Source organism: Mastomys coucha, unplaced genomic scaffold (genome assembly GCF_008632895.1).
Source record: "Mastomys coucha isolate ucsf_1 unplaced genomic scaffold, UCSF_Mcou_1 pScaffold7, whole genome shotgun sequence".
Lineage (NCBI taxonomy): Eukaryota > Metazoa > Chordata > Mammalia > Rodentia > Muridae > Mastomys > Mastomys coucha.
Window position 1 is genome coordinate 16,727,547 of NW_022196913.1, and position 15,659 is coordinate 16,743,205.

General features: G+C 38.0%; 1 protein-coding gene across 8 annotated transcripts in view; it reads right to left on the minus strand.

Moving 5' to 3' along the window:
• The window catches only part of Ryr2 (ryanodine receptor 2), a 600,588-nt gene that overhangs the window by 75,056 nt on the left and 509,873 nt on the right, over nt 1-15,659 (minus strand). For all 8 annotated transcript variants that reach the window (XM_031357976.1, XM_031357968.1, XM_031357974.1 and 5 more), the window contains 6 exons: nt 12,759-12,893; nt 9,516-9,628; nt 7,647-7,743; nt 5,865-5,968; nt 4,077-4,128; nt 684-737 (listed from right to left, as the gene is read on the minus strand). In XM_031357976.1, the coding sequence (XP_031213836.1) occupies nt 684-737; nt 4,077-4,128; nt 5,865-5,968; nt 7,647-7,743; nt 9,516-9,628; nt 12,759-12,893 (555 nt within the window). The remainder of the gene's footprint in view (nt 1-683; nt 738-4,076; nt 4,129-5,864; nt 5,969-7,646; nt 7,744-9,515; nt 9,629-12,758; nt 12,894-15,659) is intronic.

Sequence of the window (15,659 nt, forward strand, 5' to 3'; positions counted from 1 at the left end):
GAAAGTGGTATTAACAACAGCTAGCTAGTCTCCTAAAGAAGCCAAAGGACACTATAAGCAAAGTGGGGAATGAACTTAACTTTCTTTAAAGCTGATTAACGTTAAGCAGTAATTCAAATCATAGGCAGTATTTAAAGGCTGAAAATGCTCGAGAAAATAATCATGAAATGAAATCTATCCTAGAAAAGATGCACCTCTACTCCATGCAAGCAAACTGCACCATGGCAACCACTTACATATGTGTACTGAATGAGTGACCTAATCGGGCAGATATCAAGAGGCCAATTGATTCAGGAAAGAACAAATGAGTCTAACACCAATGGAGACATTAGAAAGTTGATGCTGTGTTGCTCTTCCACAGGCATTTTCCTCATGTCTATCAGCAATTACAGACCACAGCATCCCTGCCATGTGAGTAATTTGAAGTCGTGTCACCTCTGTGGGCTGCCAGGTACACTCATTCTGGACATATGGGCTTTAATGTACTATTCAGTTGCTTTACACTCCTTGCTTTTCTCTTAGCAAACACTAGGACTCAGGTCTGTCCATCCAGCTCTGACATGCAATTCCTGGACACAATAAGCTGCAATAAGCCATGAAGCAAGAAACACAAAAGTCCGTTATAAGCTATGAAACAATGTCTCCAAGTGGAAAGAAGGCAATTCTGGAAAGATCCATCTTACTTCAAAGCTCTTCACTTCTTCTTCACCATCATCATCTTCTTCATCGTGACAACTCTGATTTGAGAGAGTAAAAGGAAAGGAGGATATGATGAGAGAGGAAATGCAAAATATTTGTTTAACCTAGACTTCAAGTGATTTGCATTAATGTGTCATGAGCATTATTGAAGCTGAGTAAATGTAAAATTTACACAATACCATTAGCGAGTTGGCGAGCTAAGATAAAACTGTATTTTATTTACAAGATTTGCCTTTTGCAAGACTCAAAGACCAAATGGACAATCCCCATTTCATCCCCAACAGACATGTTTAAGAGGTTCATATGAAGGTTCTCATGCTTAAAAATTAACTCCCTGTGCACTTGATTCATTCAACCCAATGTGCAAACCTAAAGAACAGGGAATAATCCTTTCTTGTAACCTGCCATCATATGCACTAACTAACACAGGTACACATTGCTTGCTGTTATTTAAAATTAACACAAAGAGTATGCATTGAGTATATGGATGCATCGCATTAGCAAGATTCTTCTAATCCTTTGAAGTCCACTCTTATCATGTATCATCCAAGGAAGGAAGTTAATTTTTGTTAACAAAAGTATTATTTACACATGAAACATAGACACTTTGACTATTCCGGTCTCCTGAACCACAGACATAATTCCCATGGCTGAGACTGCTGTAGGTTGAGGAAGCAGAGGGGGGATGGTGGCCAAGAACAGAACTCAGAGAGGGGAAGGAAGGAAAGTGGAGGCATGAACTCAGCAGGCAGCGGCTTGGTTTCATTCTTATGCTTCCTGCCATTAGCTAGTCTGGCTTGGCAAGTAATTTCTCACCATGTCTCCTTTTTTTATTGACCATAAGAAAAAGCATGTGGGTTCTTAAGGGAATAGTATGCTTTAATATTTGTAAAATATTTTAACACTTGGAAAAACTATTTGAAAATGATCTTCATTTAATAAATCACAGTTAGGATTTTGGAATACAGTGGTGATCAAAAGAAGCTGCTCATTAACTAATGTCTATGGTGGGAAGAAACTCACTGCCCACTGACTACCGTGCCAATAGTTCTACACGATTTCTTACATTTGGACAGTGCTCAGTAACTTCTATGGTGCATAGAGGCAAATGAAGAGACATGAGTCACAATCAGAAAAGCATTGTAACTCCAGGAAAGAAGGGGCTTTAGATACAGAGACAGAAATGGATGGGAGGACACCAAATGACCAAAATCCCACCCCTGACTCCAAGCTACATCTTAAAAGGCTTGCTATCATCTCTAAAAATTCCAGTAAACTGAATGCGACTTCACCTTTTCTGTTTAGAACTGCAAACATTGTCAATAAGGTTTGGGAAGGAAGTGTGGATATGTGTATAGGCCATGGGGCAGTTGAGACAATCTCACAATGGGGATCTAGCTCAGGGGCCCAAGCACTTTCCTTGTAGAGAGGAGGCCGAGAAGTCAACTCAGAGTCATGAGAAATGAATAAAGTTTAAAAAGTAAAAAGAAAAGAAATGCCTCACTCCCTCTCGTTTTTGAGACTGCACTCATTTCCTGCACTCTTGACACTTCTTCCTCCCCTGCTTCTTCATGCTCCTTAGCACTCTGAAGTTTTCACCATGCCTACAGATGTTTTCAGTACTCCCCTGGTCCAGACTCCCAGACCAATGAGGATTTGCTGACCATAGATTTACTTCTCTATAAGCTCACAGTAAGGCTTGCTTCCTTTCCCCTAACCATCTCTTAGTGTCTCTGTTCTTTCAGATTTGATCATGAGCTTGTATCTGCTGCCTTCCCCTCTGAAGTGAGATCAGTGAAGCCTACAACTTCAGCAGTGATTTGATTCTGATGGTTTGGGAGAGTGTACTTAGAAGGCAACCTGAGATACTAGACCCCAAATACACATATGTGGTCATCCATTTAACATCACGTACTATTATCGCTGCTGTGACCGATTTTATGAGAGAAGAAGCTTAAGGAAGGAAGGCTTGCTCAAGGGCATGGAAAGCATGGTGATGGGGCTGATCCTGTCCATAGGAGTATGAAGCTACTGGATATAACATAGCAACAGATAAAAAGCAAGAAAGTTTGGGCAGGAAATGGGCCAGCTGATAATCCTCCAAGAAAATCGCTCAGTGATCCATGTATACAAACCATCCATGCCATCTACCTACAAGATTCCACAGGCTCATTGAAATGCAATGTCCTCTGAGGACCAGGTGTTGAACTACATGCGTCTGTGGGTTACTTTTCATGTTAAAATTCTGACACACCATCACTCGACAGTCTAACAGACATCTTAAAGGGGCTAGGATTTGATCTGTCATCTACCCTCTTGTGCTAATTCTGGGGCTCTCCTCTTAGTACATGGCTCTCAAGGTTGAAATCTCAGGAGAAACTGGACTCTTACTTGTATATATCAACTCTTGTTAAGAGATAACAAAAGTAGCAATGACAGCCCTTCCACAGTTTAGGACTCCTAAGAAATGTCACCACAGTCTAAGGAACCTACCCACAATACCCTCAATAGTTCCTCTATCACTGAATTACTATATACATAAATATTTATATATTTATATTTATATATACATATTATGTGTATATGTATATATAAATATTTATATATGTATACATATAAATTATGTATGAGTATGCATCTACATGTGTGTATACCATGTGTATACAGGTACCCATGAAGGCCACAAGAGGGTATTAGGTAACCTGGAGCAGGAGTTACAGGCAGTTGTGAACCACCTGCAGTGGGTGCTAAGAACTGGAGCTCCAGACTTCAGCAAGAGCAGTAAGTACTCTTAAACACAGAGCCATCTCATTAACCTCTAATTAGCAGTTTTAATACAAGTGTTTTAATTTTTTAAAGATTCACTTTTTACATTTATGTGTGTGTATGCATGTGTGTGAATATATGTGCCTATGTGCACGCAGGTGCCCATAGAGGGCAGAAGTGGACACTGGCTCCTCTAAAGCTAGAGATAAGGTGGTTGTTAGCTGCCTGAGAAATGTGGGTACTGGGGAATGAACTGAGCACCCCTGGAAGCTCAACCACCAAGGCATCTCTCAAGCCCCTTATATTATTTCTGTTATTCCCAGCACATGGTAATCTCTACAAGTACATAATGCAAAGATTTGTCCTTTCCTATCAACTCATCTGCAAGACCTTGATGGCTGAATGAGGGCCATATAAAAGAACATTGGGGAGCTGGTGATTCCCCATTCATAAAGTGCTAAGCAGGAAGTTCCTGAAATCCGTGCAATGCTCAGACGAATGCACTTCCTGTTTGCAAGATTAGCAGTATCTTTTATATAGATTCTTACCCTCTGGCAAATGATGATAGCTTACTTCATTGAATATTAAAACCAAGAAAGATGTATACTTACCTTTGCCATAATGTCTGCATACGCCATATATAGAAAATCTTCCTCCAGTTTGCTATGAAACCAAGTGGGGAAAAATCAGTTCTTAAGTAGAAGGCAGGTTGTTGCAGAGAAACCATTCATCCCTACATAAAGTAGCTGTTTGCCATTTTTTAAAACATGTTCTTCTTTACAATTAAATGGCATAAAATTTAGACAACCAGTAAGTGTCCGAAAACAAACTATTTTAAAATCAGAAAGCAAAGACATTAGAGGTCTTCAGCAAATGCCTCTCCTGGCTTCATAGCAGAGTCCTTCAATTGTGTGAATAAAGGTACATCATTTACATGCAAATAAACTGAACAACTAATTCTCTTCAAACCACAAAACGTAAAGTAAACAAAAGCAAACAAGCGGCACAGAGCATTTGACAGCAGGGAGATACTCAACATCTAATGGAGGACTCAGCAAGTTATAATGTCATGGTTAAAAATAATAAGATGGTCAGAATAATTAAGTTTCTGTGAGGAATGTCTAACATTTGCTAATATATTATAGCAGGTCCCAACTTCACTATGAGAAATACCTTATTTACCTCACCAGATCAGACAGACAGTTGTTCTATGCTTATCAGATGAGATGGTTTTGTTAGTAGGGTATAATAAGACAGAGAGAAAACGTGAGTTAAAGAATGGACCATGTTCAGTGTTAGAGGCCACATGGTACTTCAGGACTTGTGAGAAGACGCATGTGGATGCGTATTGACAATTAAATGAATTCCATGGGTATGAAGAGAAGGGGTAAGACCTGAGCACCAAGGGCAGGAATCAGACAAAGATTCTGTAGGCTCTACCATGTCCCCACTCATAGAGCCAACAGCCTTTAGAACCCCAATCTGGAGAGAAAGCCAAAGCGTCTTCATTGCATCTTCTGAGGTTGAATTTGTCATGTAACTCCACAGGAGTTTGTGCTCTAAAGTTTGGTGGACCAGGAGTGAAAGCAAGAGAAGAGGGCAATATCCTAGAAACAGATCTGAGAGATGCTACCAAAAGCTGCACCCAGCACCCATGGGCTTCTTAACCATCATTTAAATGGGAAGATACCCTCTAAAGGGATGACAAGAGTCACTAGTTTCCACACATTCTCTGCAATGGATTTTGCTTCTTTTAAGTCATTTTTGTTTTATTTATAATGACAGCTTTTGATAAACATTTTGTAGGAATCAACCAAATCACCCTAATACAGAGTTAAGAAAAACCAGAATTCTTTGATAGATTTGGGGGAAAGGGGTGTGTGGGGGGGAACAATGATTACTGTGAGAACACATATGCATGTATGGGTATGTTCAGAGGTCAGTGGTCAACCTCTGGTGCCATCATTTCTTAGAGGCCATCCACTTTGACTTTTGAGATAGGATCTCTCACTGGAGTTCACTGATTAGCCCAGGTTTTCTGGTCAACGAATCGCAGGAATCAGCCTGTTTCTCCTCCCCTACTGCTGGGATTACATGCAGGTTATTGTGTCTGGTTTTTTATGTGAGTTATGGGATAGAGCTCATGTCCTCATGATTGAGAGGCAAGTACTTTACTGACTGAGTCATCTTCCCAGCTCCTCATGGTAAGGTTTAAAGACCAAAAAAATAAGAGTGGATGCTACTCTATGGGTTTATTGTCAGACAGATCATATGATGTGTGGATTATTCCCTCTCTTGACAAGAACAGGATATAACTGAGACATCAATAAATGGCAGATGAGGATTAGATGTGGGTTTATCAGTGTCTCCTAGGTCTGTATTAACCCTCGCCACCATACCATTTCTCTGTTAAGGCCGTGCGACTGAACAGAAGAATAAGCTGATGGAGAGGATCAACTCTTTTTATGGCTTCATCTTCTTCTGGGAGTTCAGCCCCTGGTTTCTGAAAAAAGAAAAAAAGCAGACAACTACATAACATTTCTCATTTAAAACCAATGCTTAGGATCAGCATTATAGCTTATATCTGCAATCCCAGTTCGTACGTGAGGTGGAGGCAGGAGGATCAGAGGAATTGCAAATTGAAAGCGTGCATGTGCTACATAGCAAGACAATGTCTCAGTAACTGAAAACCCAAACCAGGAGAAATACAATGAATGGCAGAGAGAACAAAAGAAACATCTTTGTTTGCTTATTGCCTGTATGTGTACATATGTGTGCTTTGCATAATATATGATGTGGAGGGGCAGGGTTTCTGTGAGAACACATATGCACATATGGGTGTGTGCAGAGGTCAGAGGTCAACCTCAGATGTCATCATTTCTTAGAAACCATCCATTTTGGCTTTTGAGACAGAGGCTCACATTGAACCTGCAGTTCACTGATTAGATTAGGTTTACTGGCCAGCAAACCCTAGCAATCAGCATATGATATGTGTGTATTTTGTGTCTATATAATATATAACACAATACATATATAAATCTAACACATGTGCTGATTATACTAGTGGTGTAAAACAGAAGAAGCATTTAACAATTTGATTTTTAAAAAGTTGAACAAAGAAAACCCACAAAATTTTAAAAGAAAATACTATTCTTATAAGCAGGGTTTAAAACTAACAAAAAGAGTATTCAGGACAGAGGAAAGTTCAGCTTTAGAAAGGGCAAAACATAATACTTAAGAACAAAATGTCACATGATGTGTGACAGTTAAGATCATACACCAATAAATATCACATTAAATATTTTCTTGGCTTTAACAAAAAATGATAAAGAACACAGAATGAATTATTGAATGAAGTATGTGCACTTTTTTTCATGTTTAGTTACGTTTAAAACAAAAAAAGTAATGTTGGATAAAATTTAATCATTGAGTAAAATTATTAAGCATTTTTGCCTACAGAATTGACTGATCCTGATTTTACTGAACGATTTAGTGAATGTTTTTGTCCCCAGATACATTTTTTTTCCATTTGGCCTGATTGTCTTTCTACAGGAAAGGAGATTCTTAACACAACACAGTTAAGAATCTTCATGTCATCAGTAGTTAAAATTATATAAGATATCTAAATAGTTTGTGGCTGTTTGATAATGTAATTGGACTAGGCCAGAGAGACAGTTGTACTATGCTTATGGAATGACATAGTTTTGTTAGACAGAAATAATAAGGGAAAGAAACATGAATGTAGGATAGACCGCATGCAGTGTTAGAGAAACTAAGCATACTGTGACACACGGAGACCACATGGTGCTTCAAGATCTGTGAGAAGACACATATAAATGTGTGCCTTCTAGTTACTTTTGAAAATCAGCAATCATTCATTTATCTTTGAATTACTTGGTGTGAATGATTTCTTTTAGCTTTTATCTTGACTTTAAGTTAGAAAGGGACTAGAGAGAGCTTAAGAGACTAACTTATTTAATCAGGCAACTTATACTTTTCATTTTCTATTCTGAGCCATTTAATATTGATAGCTATATATTTTGGAAAATAAAAGAGGGGTATTTCTGACATAAACAGTAAATGTGGCAAAAAATGGGAATTAAAGTTTCCTAAGACCAATGTGCAGTATAATGATTTTCTTTCAATCTTCTTTCATTTTATAAAATCATTAAAAAGCTTACCGCTAAATCTTCAATCAATTTATCCTCAAAGTAATGCTCTTCTGTTTCAATCCAAGACTTTTCATATCCCTGAAGAAAGAGATTGACAGCCCGATGCCTAAAAGATAAATACAATGTCAAACAAAGGGATTTTTAAGTATATGAACAAGAATTTGATAGTGCTTATTACCAGATTATCTGTGTACTAAAATAAAAAATAAAAAATAAACTTCCTATAATTGAGTCCTCTCTTCACAGACAACTCCTTGTGTCCAATAAAAGCAGTTTTCTCAGATCACATATTGACTTTGGGTTTAGTCCCAGCTCAGACATTTCTAAGCTCTGCAACATCAGTTAAGATCGCAGTTTTTACAATTCTCATACTTGCAAAAAGAATAATCATTGCATTACAAGACATCTCAATCTACCAAGAATTAAAGTGAGATAAATGGTGAAAAGTACATTAGACAGACATTAGTTAAATAGTGGTTATTGTTTCCTGCTGTGATTCTTGCTAAATAACGTAAATGCCAATGGAAGAATTAGCCTATATTCAAGTTAACCTCAAACACAGGCTCTGGTTATTCCAGAGTAGAATGCATTAAGTGAACTTTTTACAATTGCATCAATGAAGATGAAATCTTGGAACATTGACTTCAAAATTTTTTCTATCTGAGACTGAAGAGGTAGCGCCATGGTTAAGAGCATGAACTGCTCTTCAAGATGACCCAAGCTCAGTATCCAGCAACAAGGGCAGTTGGCTCATGATTACCTGCAACACCAGCTCCAGGAAGCTAATCCATTCTATGGCTTCTCTGGTTACTGAGTACATGGGCAACCCCACCCCTACCCCTGTACACTCCCCCCCCCCACACAATTAAAAATGAAATGCATCTAAAAATGATGTTTCCCTATGAAGTAAAAAAAAAAAAATCAGTCAAGACTAGAAGAGTCGATGAAACTCATCATGATGCTGAGAGAAATTTGTAAGATTTAAGTGAGAAAGGACAAGGGGAATAGTATGTGGATTATTAGAAGCAACAGAATGATACCATTGTATGAAGGATGCCTGCACTTAACAGTAACAGAAGTGTGTTATGAAGGCATGAGGCACAATGGCTAGATAGATTTAAGAAGAACCTTGTAAATAGGAGATGAACTAGCAACACATTTGGAAACACTAAAAATCACTGTAAACTCTAGCACACAAGAAGGGCAAGCCAAAAGATGTACTCAGCTGTTTTTAGAATCTCAGAATCATGCACACAGCATTTACACTTCTAAGCAAGACCACATATTCAACCCTCAGGGAAATTCAGATTTGTGGAACTCAGCTTAGATGTTCCTGAAATGGTTTAAATGATGTCTTCGTAAAACACATCCTTTCTCCAATAGGTTAGAAAGATACTGAATTGTAAGACACTGATTGCTGCACATGGTGGGTCTGATTGTTCTGGCAGCATATGTATAGTGGAGGATTGAAAAGTCAATCATCAATAGGAGGAGAGGTCCTCAGCCCTGTGAAGGTTCTGTGCCCCAGTATAGGGGAATGCCAGGGCCAATAAGTGGGAGAGGGTAGGGTGGCAAGCATGGGGAGGGGGAAGGCAACAAGAGTTTGTTCTTGTTGTTTTTGTTTGTTTGTTTTTTGGAGGAGAAACTGGGAAAGGAGAATTTTACATGTAAATAAAGAAAATATCAAATAAATGAATAAATAAATAAAATGAAAGGACAAACCATAGTTCTCTAAATAAACAAACAAAAACATTCAACAGAGGAAAGCAAACTAATGAGTTTCAGGAACCGATAATCTCTCTCTTGGAGAGATTCTCATTGCCACCTGTTACGTTGAGAAGAAAACTAACTTCTTTTAAACATTTAAAAAATTCTGACCTTGGCAGATTGTACAATGGGGCCATCCGGAAGCAGGCAACCACGGCTCTTTTTCTCTGCTTAGAGAGTAGTTTGTGCCACACAGCTTTCTTTGATCTTTGAGGATGTTCCACCTGAAGAAGAATGACAAACACATATTTATAGCCCCGATCTACCCTCAGTAGTAAAGTTTTAATCAGCCGCATCCTTTAAATTTATTTCAAACTACATAACAACTATTTTGGTTGAGACTATATCCTCAACATTATCCAAAGCTAAATCTGAGATCAAATGTTACTTAGTAAAATTTACCTATTTTCCAAACAGCTCGTAGCTTCTAAGCCTTGTTATCTTTAAAATCAAAGAGACAGGAAAAAAGCATTCTACATAAAACCTTTTTGCGCCATTTTCAAATTTTTAAGTAAAGTTCTTTTACTTAAAACTTTTTTGTAAAGTTCGTGCACATCTGTGCATAGGTAGACATGTACACATATAAGCAGGTACATGGGAGCTAGTGAACAACCTGTGTGTCACTCCTCAGTTGACATCCTCTTTGTTTTTTGTTTTGTTTTGTTTTTTGTTTCTTTATTTTTTTGTTCATTTTTATGAGACAAGGTCTCTCACTGGCCTGGTATTCACCAATTAGGATTGGTTGACTTGGCCAATGTGTCCCAGAGATCTAACTATTTCTATCTCCCCAATGCTGGAATTAGAAGCACATGCTTAAGGCCCTACTTTTGAAACGTAGGTTCGGGTGATCAAACTCAGATCCTTGTTTCCTTTCTCAGTCCCCTTTCTGGGGTTCTGGTTTGGTTTTGCTTGGTTTGATTTGTTTCGTCTTGTTTTGTTTTTGTATATAGAAATGTACTCACATATCCATAGAAACTACTCTTATTCTAAGTATGATAACTACAAATACAAATAGCATTAATGAAAAGCCTACTGCTCTTTAATAAAAGAAGATAACAAGGCTTTGTGAACTGAGTACTAGGAGTAAATAGAAGGATTTAATCTTATAAAAGTATTAAAGTATATAGCTATTTTTGTTAGGTAAGATAAATGAGAATTTGAAAGTTACAAGAAATGATGCAAACAGGCTATTTATTTGAATAATGGTGCTTGAAATTCCGAGAGAAAAAAAGGAGATTAATAGTAAGTATTAGAAAGAAGATAAATTCACAGTATGGTTTGGTCAATTAATTAGTAGTATTCTCTAGGCAATGGAGCACTGTACTTCCCAGGCTGAAATATCGCCGGCCAGTATACTTAGATTTCTGGAAAAAATGAAAATGTTATGTTAGCCCAAAGTAAAGCCAGATGTATTATGCCTTGCAGTAAAAGCTCAGAACATGAACACAATAATTCTTGAAGAAAATGCTAAGGCTGACTGAGCTATTGCAGATATCATAACAGGGCCATCTATCTAATTGACAAGCACTTACTTCTATGACCCTCTGTTCTCCATAAGATCAGTGTAACTAGCAAATGTCCACTTTAGTTGGTATCTAGATGGGTATATTAGGTGGAATAAACTCTTATTGAAGATAGTGTAGATTAAAACAGGATCTAGAGCCAAGTTACCCAGTGAGATCCAATGCATCCCAATATAAAATTCCACTTTGTGGTCTGAGAAAAAAGGCAAGCAATTTTGATGAATACATGGCATGGTGCTGAATATGCTGACAACTCACAGATATATACAAAGCTTTTAGCTCCTGAGATACATTTGTGGAGTGAACAGAAAAGCATCCAACTGCCATCTAACTTCAACTTTTGGCAGAGAATTATATAAGGAAAATTCAGGTACTTGGAGAGGCTACTTTAAGCCATCTCAATATGTTATTTTGCCAGTCACACCAGGATTAGATGTCCAAACAATATCTAGTTTAAATCAGAGCAACATATTTATTAATCTTATGGTTATATGTGCAGATGTAGATAAAGGGGATAGAAAATCAAATTGTATTCCTTACAGCACAGGGAGAAAGGTTCCTGAAATGGCACAGGGGATTTTATTATTTCAGATCCAATATTAACAAAGCATATCACACAGGTATTGTCAGACACCCACTGGCAGATGACTCTTGCCTCTCACCCTGATGTAATCTTGTTTTATTTTTCATTTTAAATATTTTTGTTTCACGTGTGTTGGGGTGGATGCTCATGTTAGTGTGATTGTGAGCAGCGATCAGAAATCAGTGTAAAGTGTTTTGAACTCTCTCCCTCTCAGTATTGGAGACAGGATCTCTTGCTGAACCTCAGTAGGCTGTCTAACCAGCAACTCCTCAGGGCTTACTTGCCCCTGCCCCACCCCACTGTTGGAGTTACAGATATGTACCGCCATATTCAGCCTTTACCAGAGTGCTGGGGATTTGAACTCAGGTCCTCCTCCTTGTACAGCAAGCACTTTACTTACTGAGCCCTCTCTTCAGCCCTCTAACATTGTCTTGTTGACTAGATGCCATGTTAAAAAGGAACATGTTTCTGTGTATTTAGTATAGTTTCATTTAATCTACCTAAACTTTATACAAGCAACTTCAGATACATGCATGCAAACCAGACCATGCCTGGATACGTGTAGTTTTATAAAAGATTGCTTTTAATATAATATAAATACATGATATAACATTCTAACAAAGTGTCTCAAGAATTACTGCTTTGCAATTCTTGAACTGAGGGGACAAATAGAGAATAAAATCCACCAGAACTTGGTAGCGAAGACAGGAGATGACTGGAAAATGATATAAAAACATCTTCCTCATTTAGAGTTTTACTGTCAGTATACTGCTCTTCTATAAATATAATTTGCTCTTTATCTCAGAGAAAAATTGCTCAAAAAATCTGTCATAAAACCAAATATTAAGCAGGTAAAAGAGAAAACACTTCAGATAAAACCGGTGATAAAGACAAAATATCTTAGACATATTTTATGTGAAGCCTTAAAAAGTGATATAAAATAAAACATTTGAAAACTTGTACAACTCTGAGATAGTTTGTTAGAAATGTTTAGAATAAAGTCTACTACTAACTATCTGTAGGACTTTAGAACAGCTTGAAAAATATGATAAAATGGAGACCGTGATCTCTTGAAGCATTTTATCTACAAATGTTTCTGAAAAATAAATTTTTGGAAACAAACAATCACATGTCTATTCCAATGTGCATACATATGGGGCTTGGGGGACCACAGTTAAAAATTAATATACATTTAAAATAATTTATGTGTCTAAGGCAATTATGATTGAATTAACACAAAAATCTAACCTGTTCAAGGTGAAAGAGCACATTTGCTATATCCAGGACCCGCTCCACTGTCCTCTCTGGGTCTGACGTGTCTTCTGTCCTGTTTGGCAAGTCTTTGTATAGAGCCATCTGCCACCTGATTGCAGGGTCTTCCAGCTGTGGGAAAGCAAACGCAAGGTGGCAACTGAAGAGAGAAGGAATCCCACATAATCACTGACTGGGTCTACCTGGATCACTAAGCAAGTCCAGGACAGTACTAAAACACCTACAGAAATATACCTAAGTAGCAGAAAACTAGGGAGCCACTAGACTGCATGATAATTCATTGAATAAGATACAGAAATGGGCAACTGTGTGAGGAAATGGAAAGGTCAGTTTTGCCTGACTATTATAATCATTTCGCTGTCTCTGTATGCCTACATTTTATGATGCACATCTTAAATATATCACTAAAAAAGCAAGCAAATGTTATGCAGAGGTCAGAAAAATAAAACGATATTCGTGTTCAGAAATGAAACAGGGAGTTTCTGGGACAGGGGCAGTCAGCCGGGAGGCACAGGCCCCACAAGTCGCAGGGGAGTTGCAGGGCAGCAGTGACAGGATCCTCTCAGTTTCTGAGTGACAGAGGTAGATCAGTGACCCTCTCTGCTCCTTCCCTGCAAGTGAAGGACCAACCTCCAGGGAATGCCTTAACCCAGAGACTCAGGTGAGAGGCACCATTTTTTCTCCAGTGAGTTTCTGGGGTGGGAGCAGCCAGATGGGAGGCACAGGCCCCACGAGTCACAGGGGAGTTGCAGGGTGGCAAGGACAGGACAAGCTCTACTCAGAGACACTAAGAACATCTAACACCAAAAATATAGAGATGGCGAAAGGCAAACGCAAGAATCCTACCAACAGAAACCAAGACTACTTGGCTTCATCAGAACCTAGTACTCCCACTGCAGCAAGTCCTGGATATCCCAAAACACCGGAAAAGCAAGAATTGGATCTAAAATCATATCTCACAATGATGATAGAGGAACTTAAGAAGAACATGAATAATTCCCTTAAAGAAATACAGGAGAATACAGGTAAAGAGGTACAAGACCTTAAAGAGGAAACAAAAAAATCCCACAAAGAATTACAGGAGATCACAAGTAAACAAATAGAAGCGCTTGAAGAGCAAACCCAAAAATCCCTTAAGGAATTGCAGGAAAACACAAACTAACAGGTGAAGGAATTGAGTAAAACCATCCAGGACAAAAAAATGGAAGTCGAAACAATAAATCACAAAAAGAGACAACTCTGGAATTAGAAATCTTAAGAAAGAAGTCAGGAAACATAGATGCAAGCAACACTAACAAAATACAAGAGATAGAAGAGAGAATCTCAGGGGCAGAAGATAACATAGACAACATTGAGAGGACAGTCAAAGGAAATGAAAAAAGCAAAAAGAACCTAACCCAAAACATCCAGGAAATCCAGGACACAATGAGAAGACCAAATCTAAGGATTATAGGTATAGAAGAAAGTGAAGACCTCCAACTTAAAGGGCCAGTAAATATCTTCAACAAAATTATAGAAGAAAACATCCCTAATCTAAAGAAAGAGATGCCCATGATCATACAAGAAGCCTATGGAACCCCAAATCGACTGGACCAGAATAGAAATTCTTCCAGCCACATTGACATTTGGTCAAAGGACCAAATGCACAAAACAAACAAAGAATACTAAAAGCAGTAAGGGAAAAAAGATCAAGTAGCATATAAAGGCAGGCCTATCAGAATTACACCAGATGTCTCACCAGAGACTATGAAAGCTAGAAGGTCCTGGACAGATGTAATACAGACCCTACGAGCCCAGACTACTATACCCAACAAAACTCTCAATCACCATAGATGGAGAAACCAAATTATTCCATGACAAAACCAAATTCACACAATATATTTCCACAAATCCAGCCCTTCAAAGAGTAATAAATGGAAAACTCCAACACAAGAAGGGGAACTAGATCCCTGAAAAAGCAAAACTGTAATCTTTCAACAAAACTAAAAGAAGATAGACACATGAATGGAATGCCAGCTCTAAATATAAAAATAACAGGAGGCAACAATTACTTTTCCTTAATATCTATTAATATCAATTGACTCAATTCTCCAATAAAAAGACATAGACTATCAGATTGGGTACATAAACAGGACCCAACATTTTGCTGCATACAGGAAACCCACCTCAGTGACAAAGACAGACACTACCTCAGAATAAAAGGCTGGAAAACAATTCTCCAAGCCAATGGCCCCAAGAAGGAAAACAATTCTCCAAGCCAATGGCCCCAAGAAACAAGCTGGAGTAGCCATTCTAATATCAAATAAAATCGACTTTCACCCTAAAGTGATCAAAAAAGATAAGGAGGAACACTTCATATTCATCAAATATATGATCTACCAAGATGAACTCTCAATCCTGAACCTCTATGCTCCAAATGCAAGGGCATCTACATTCATAAAAGAAACTTTACTAAAGCTCAAAGCACACATTACACAGCACACAATAGTAGTGGGAGATTTCAATACCCCACTCTCTGCAGTGGACATATCATGGAAACAGAAACTAAATAAGGACACAGTGAGACTAACAGAAGTTATGAAACAGTTGGATTTAACAGATATCTACAGAACGTTTTATCCTAAAACAAAAGAATATACCTTCTTCTCAGCACCTCATGGTACCTTCTCCAAAATTGACCATATAATTGGTCACAAATCAGGCCTCAACAGATACAAGGAGATTGAAATAATTCCTTGTATCCTATCAGATCACCATGGACTAAGGCTGGTCCTCAATAACAACATAAACAATAAAATGCCTACATACCCGTGGAAGCTTAACAACACTCTACTCAATGATAACTTGGTCAAGGAAAGAATAAAGAAAGAAATTAAA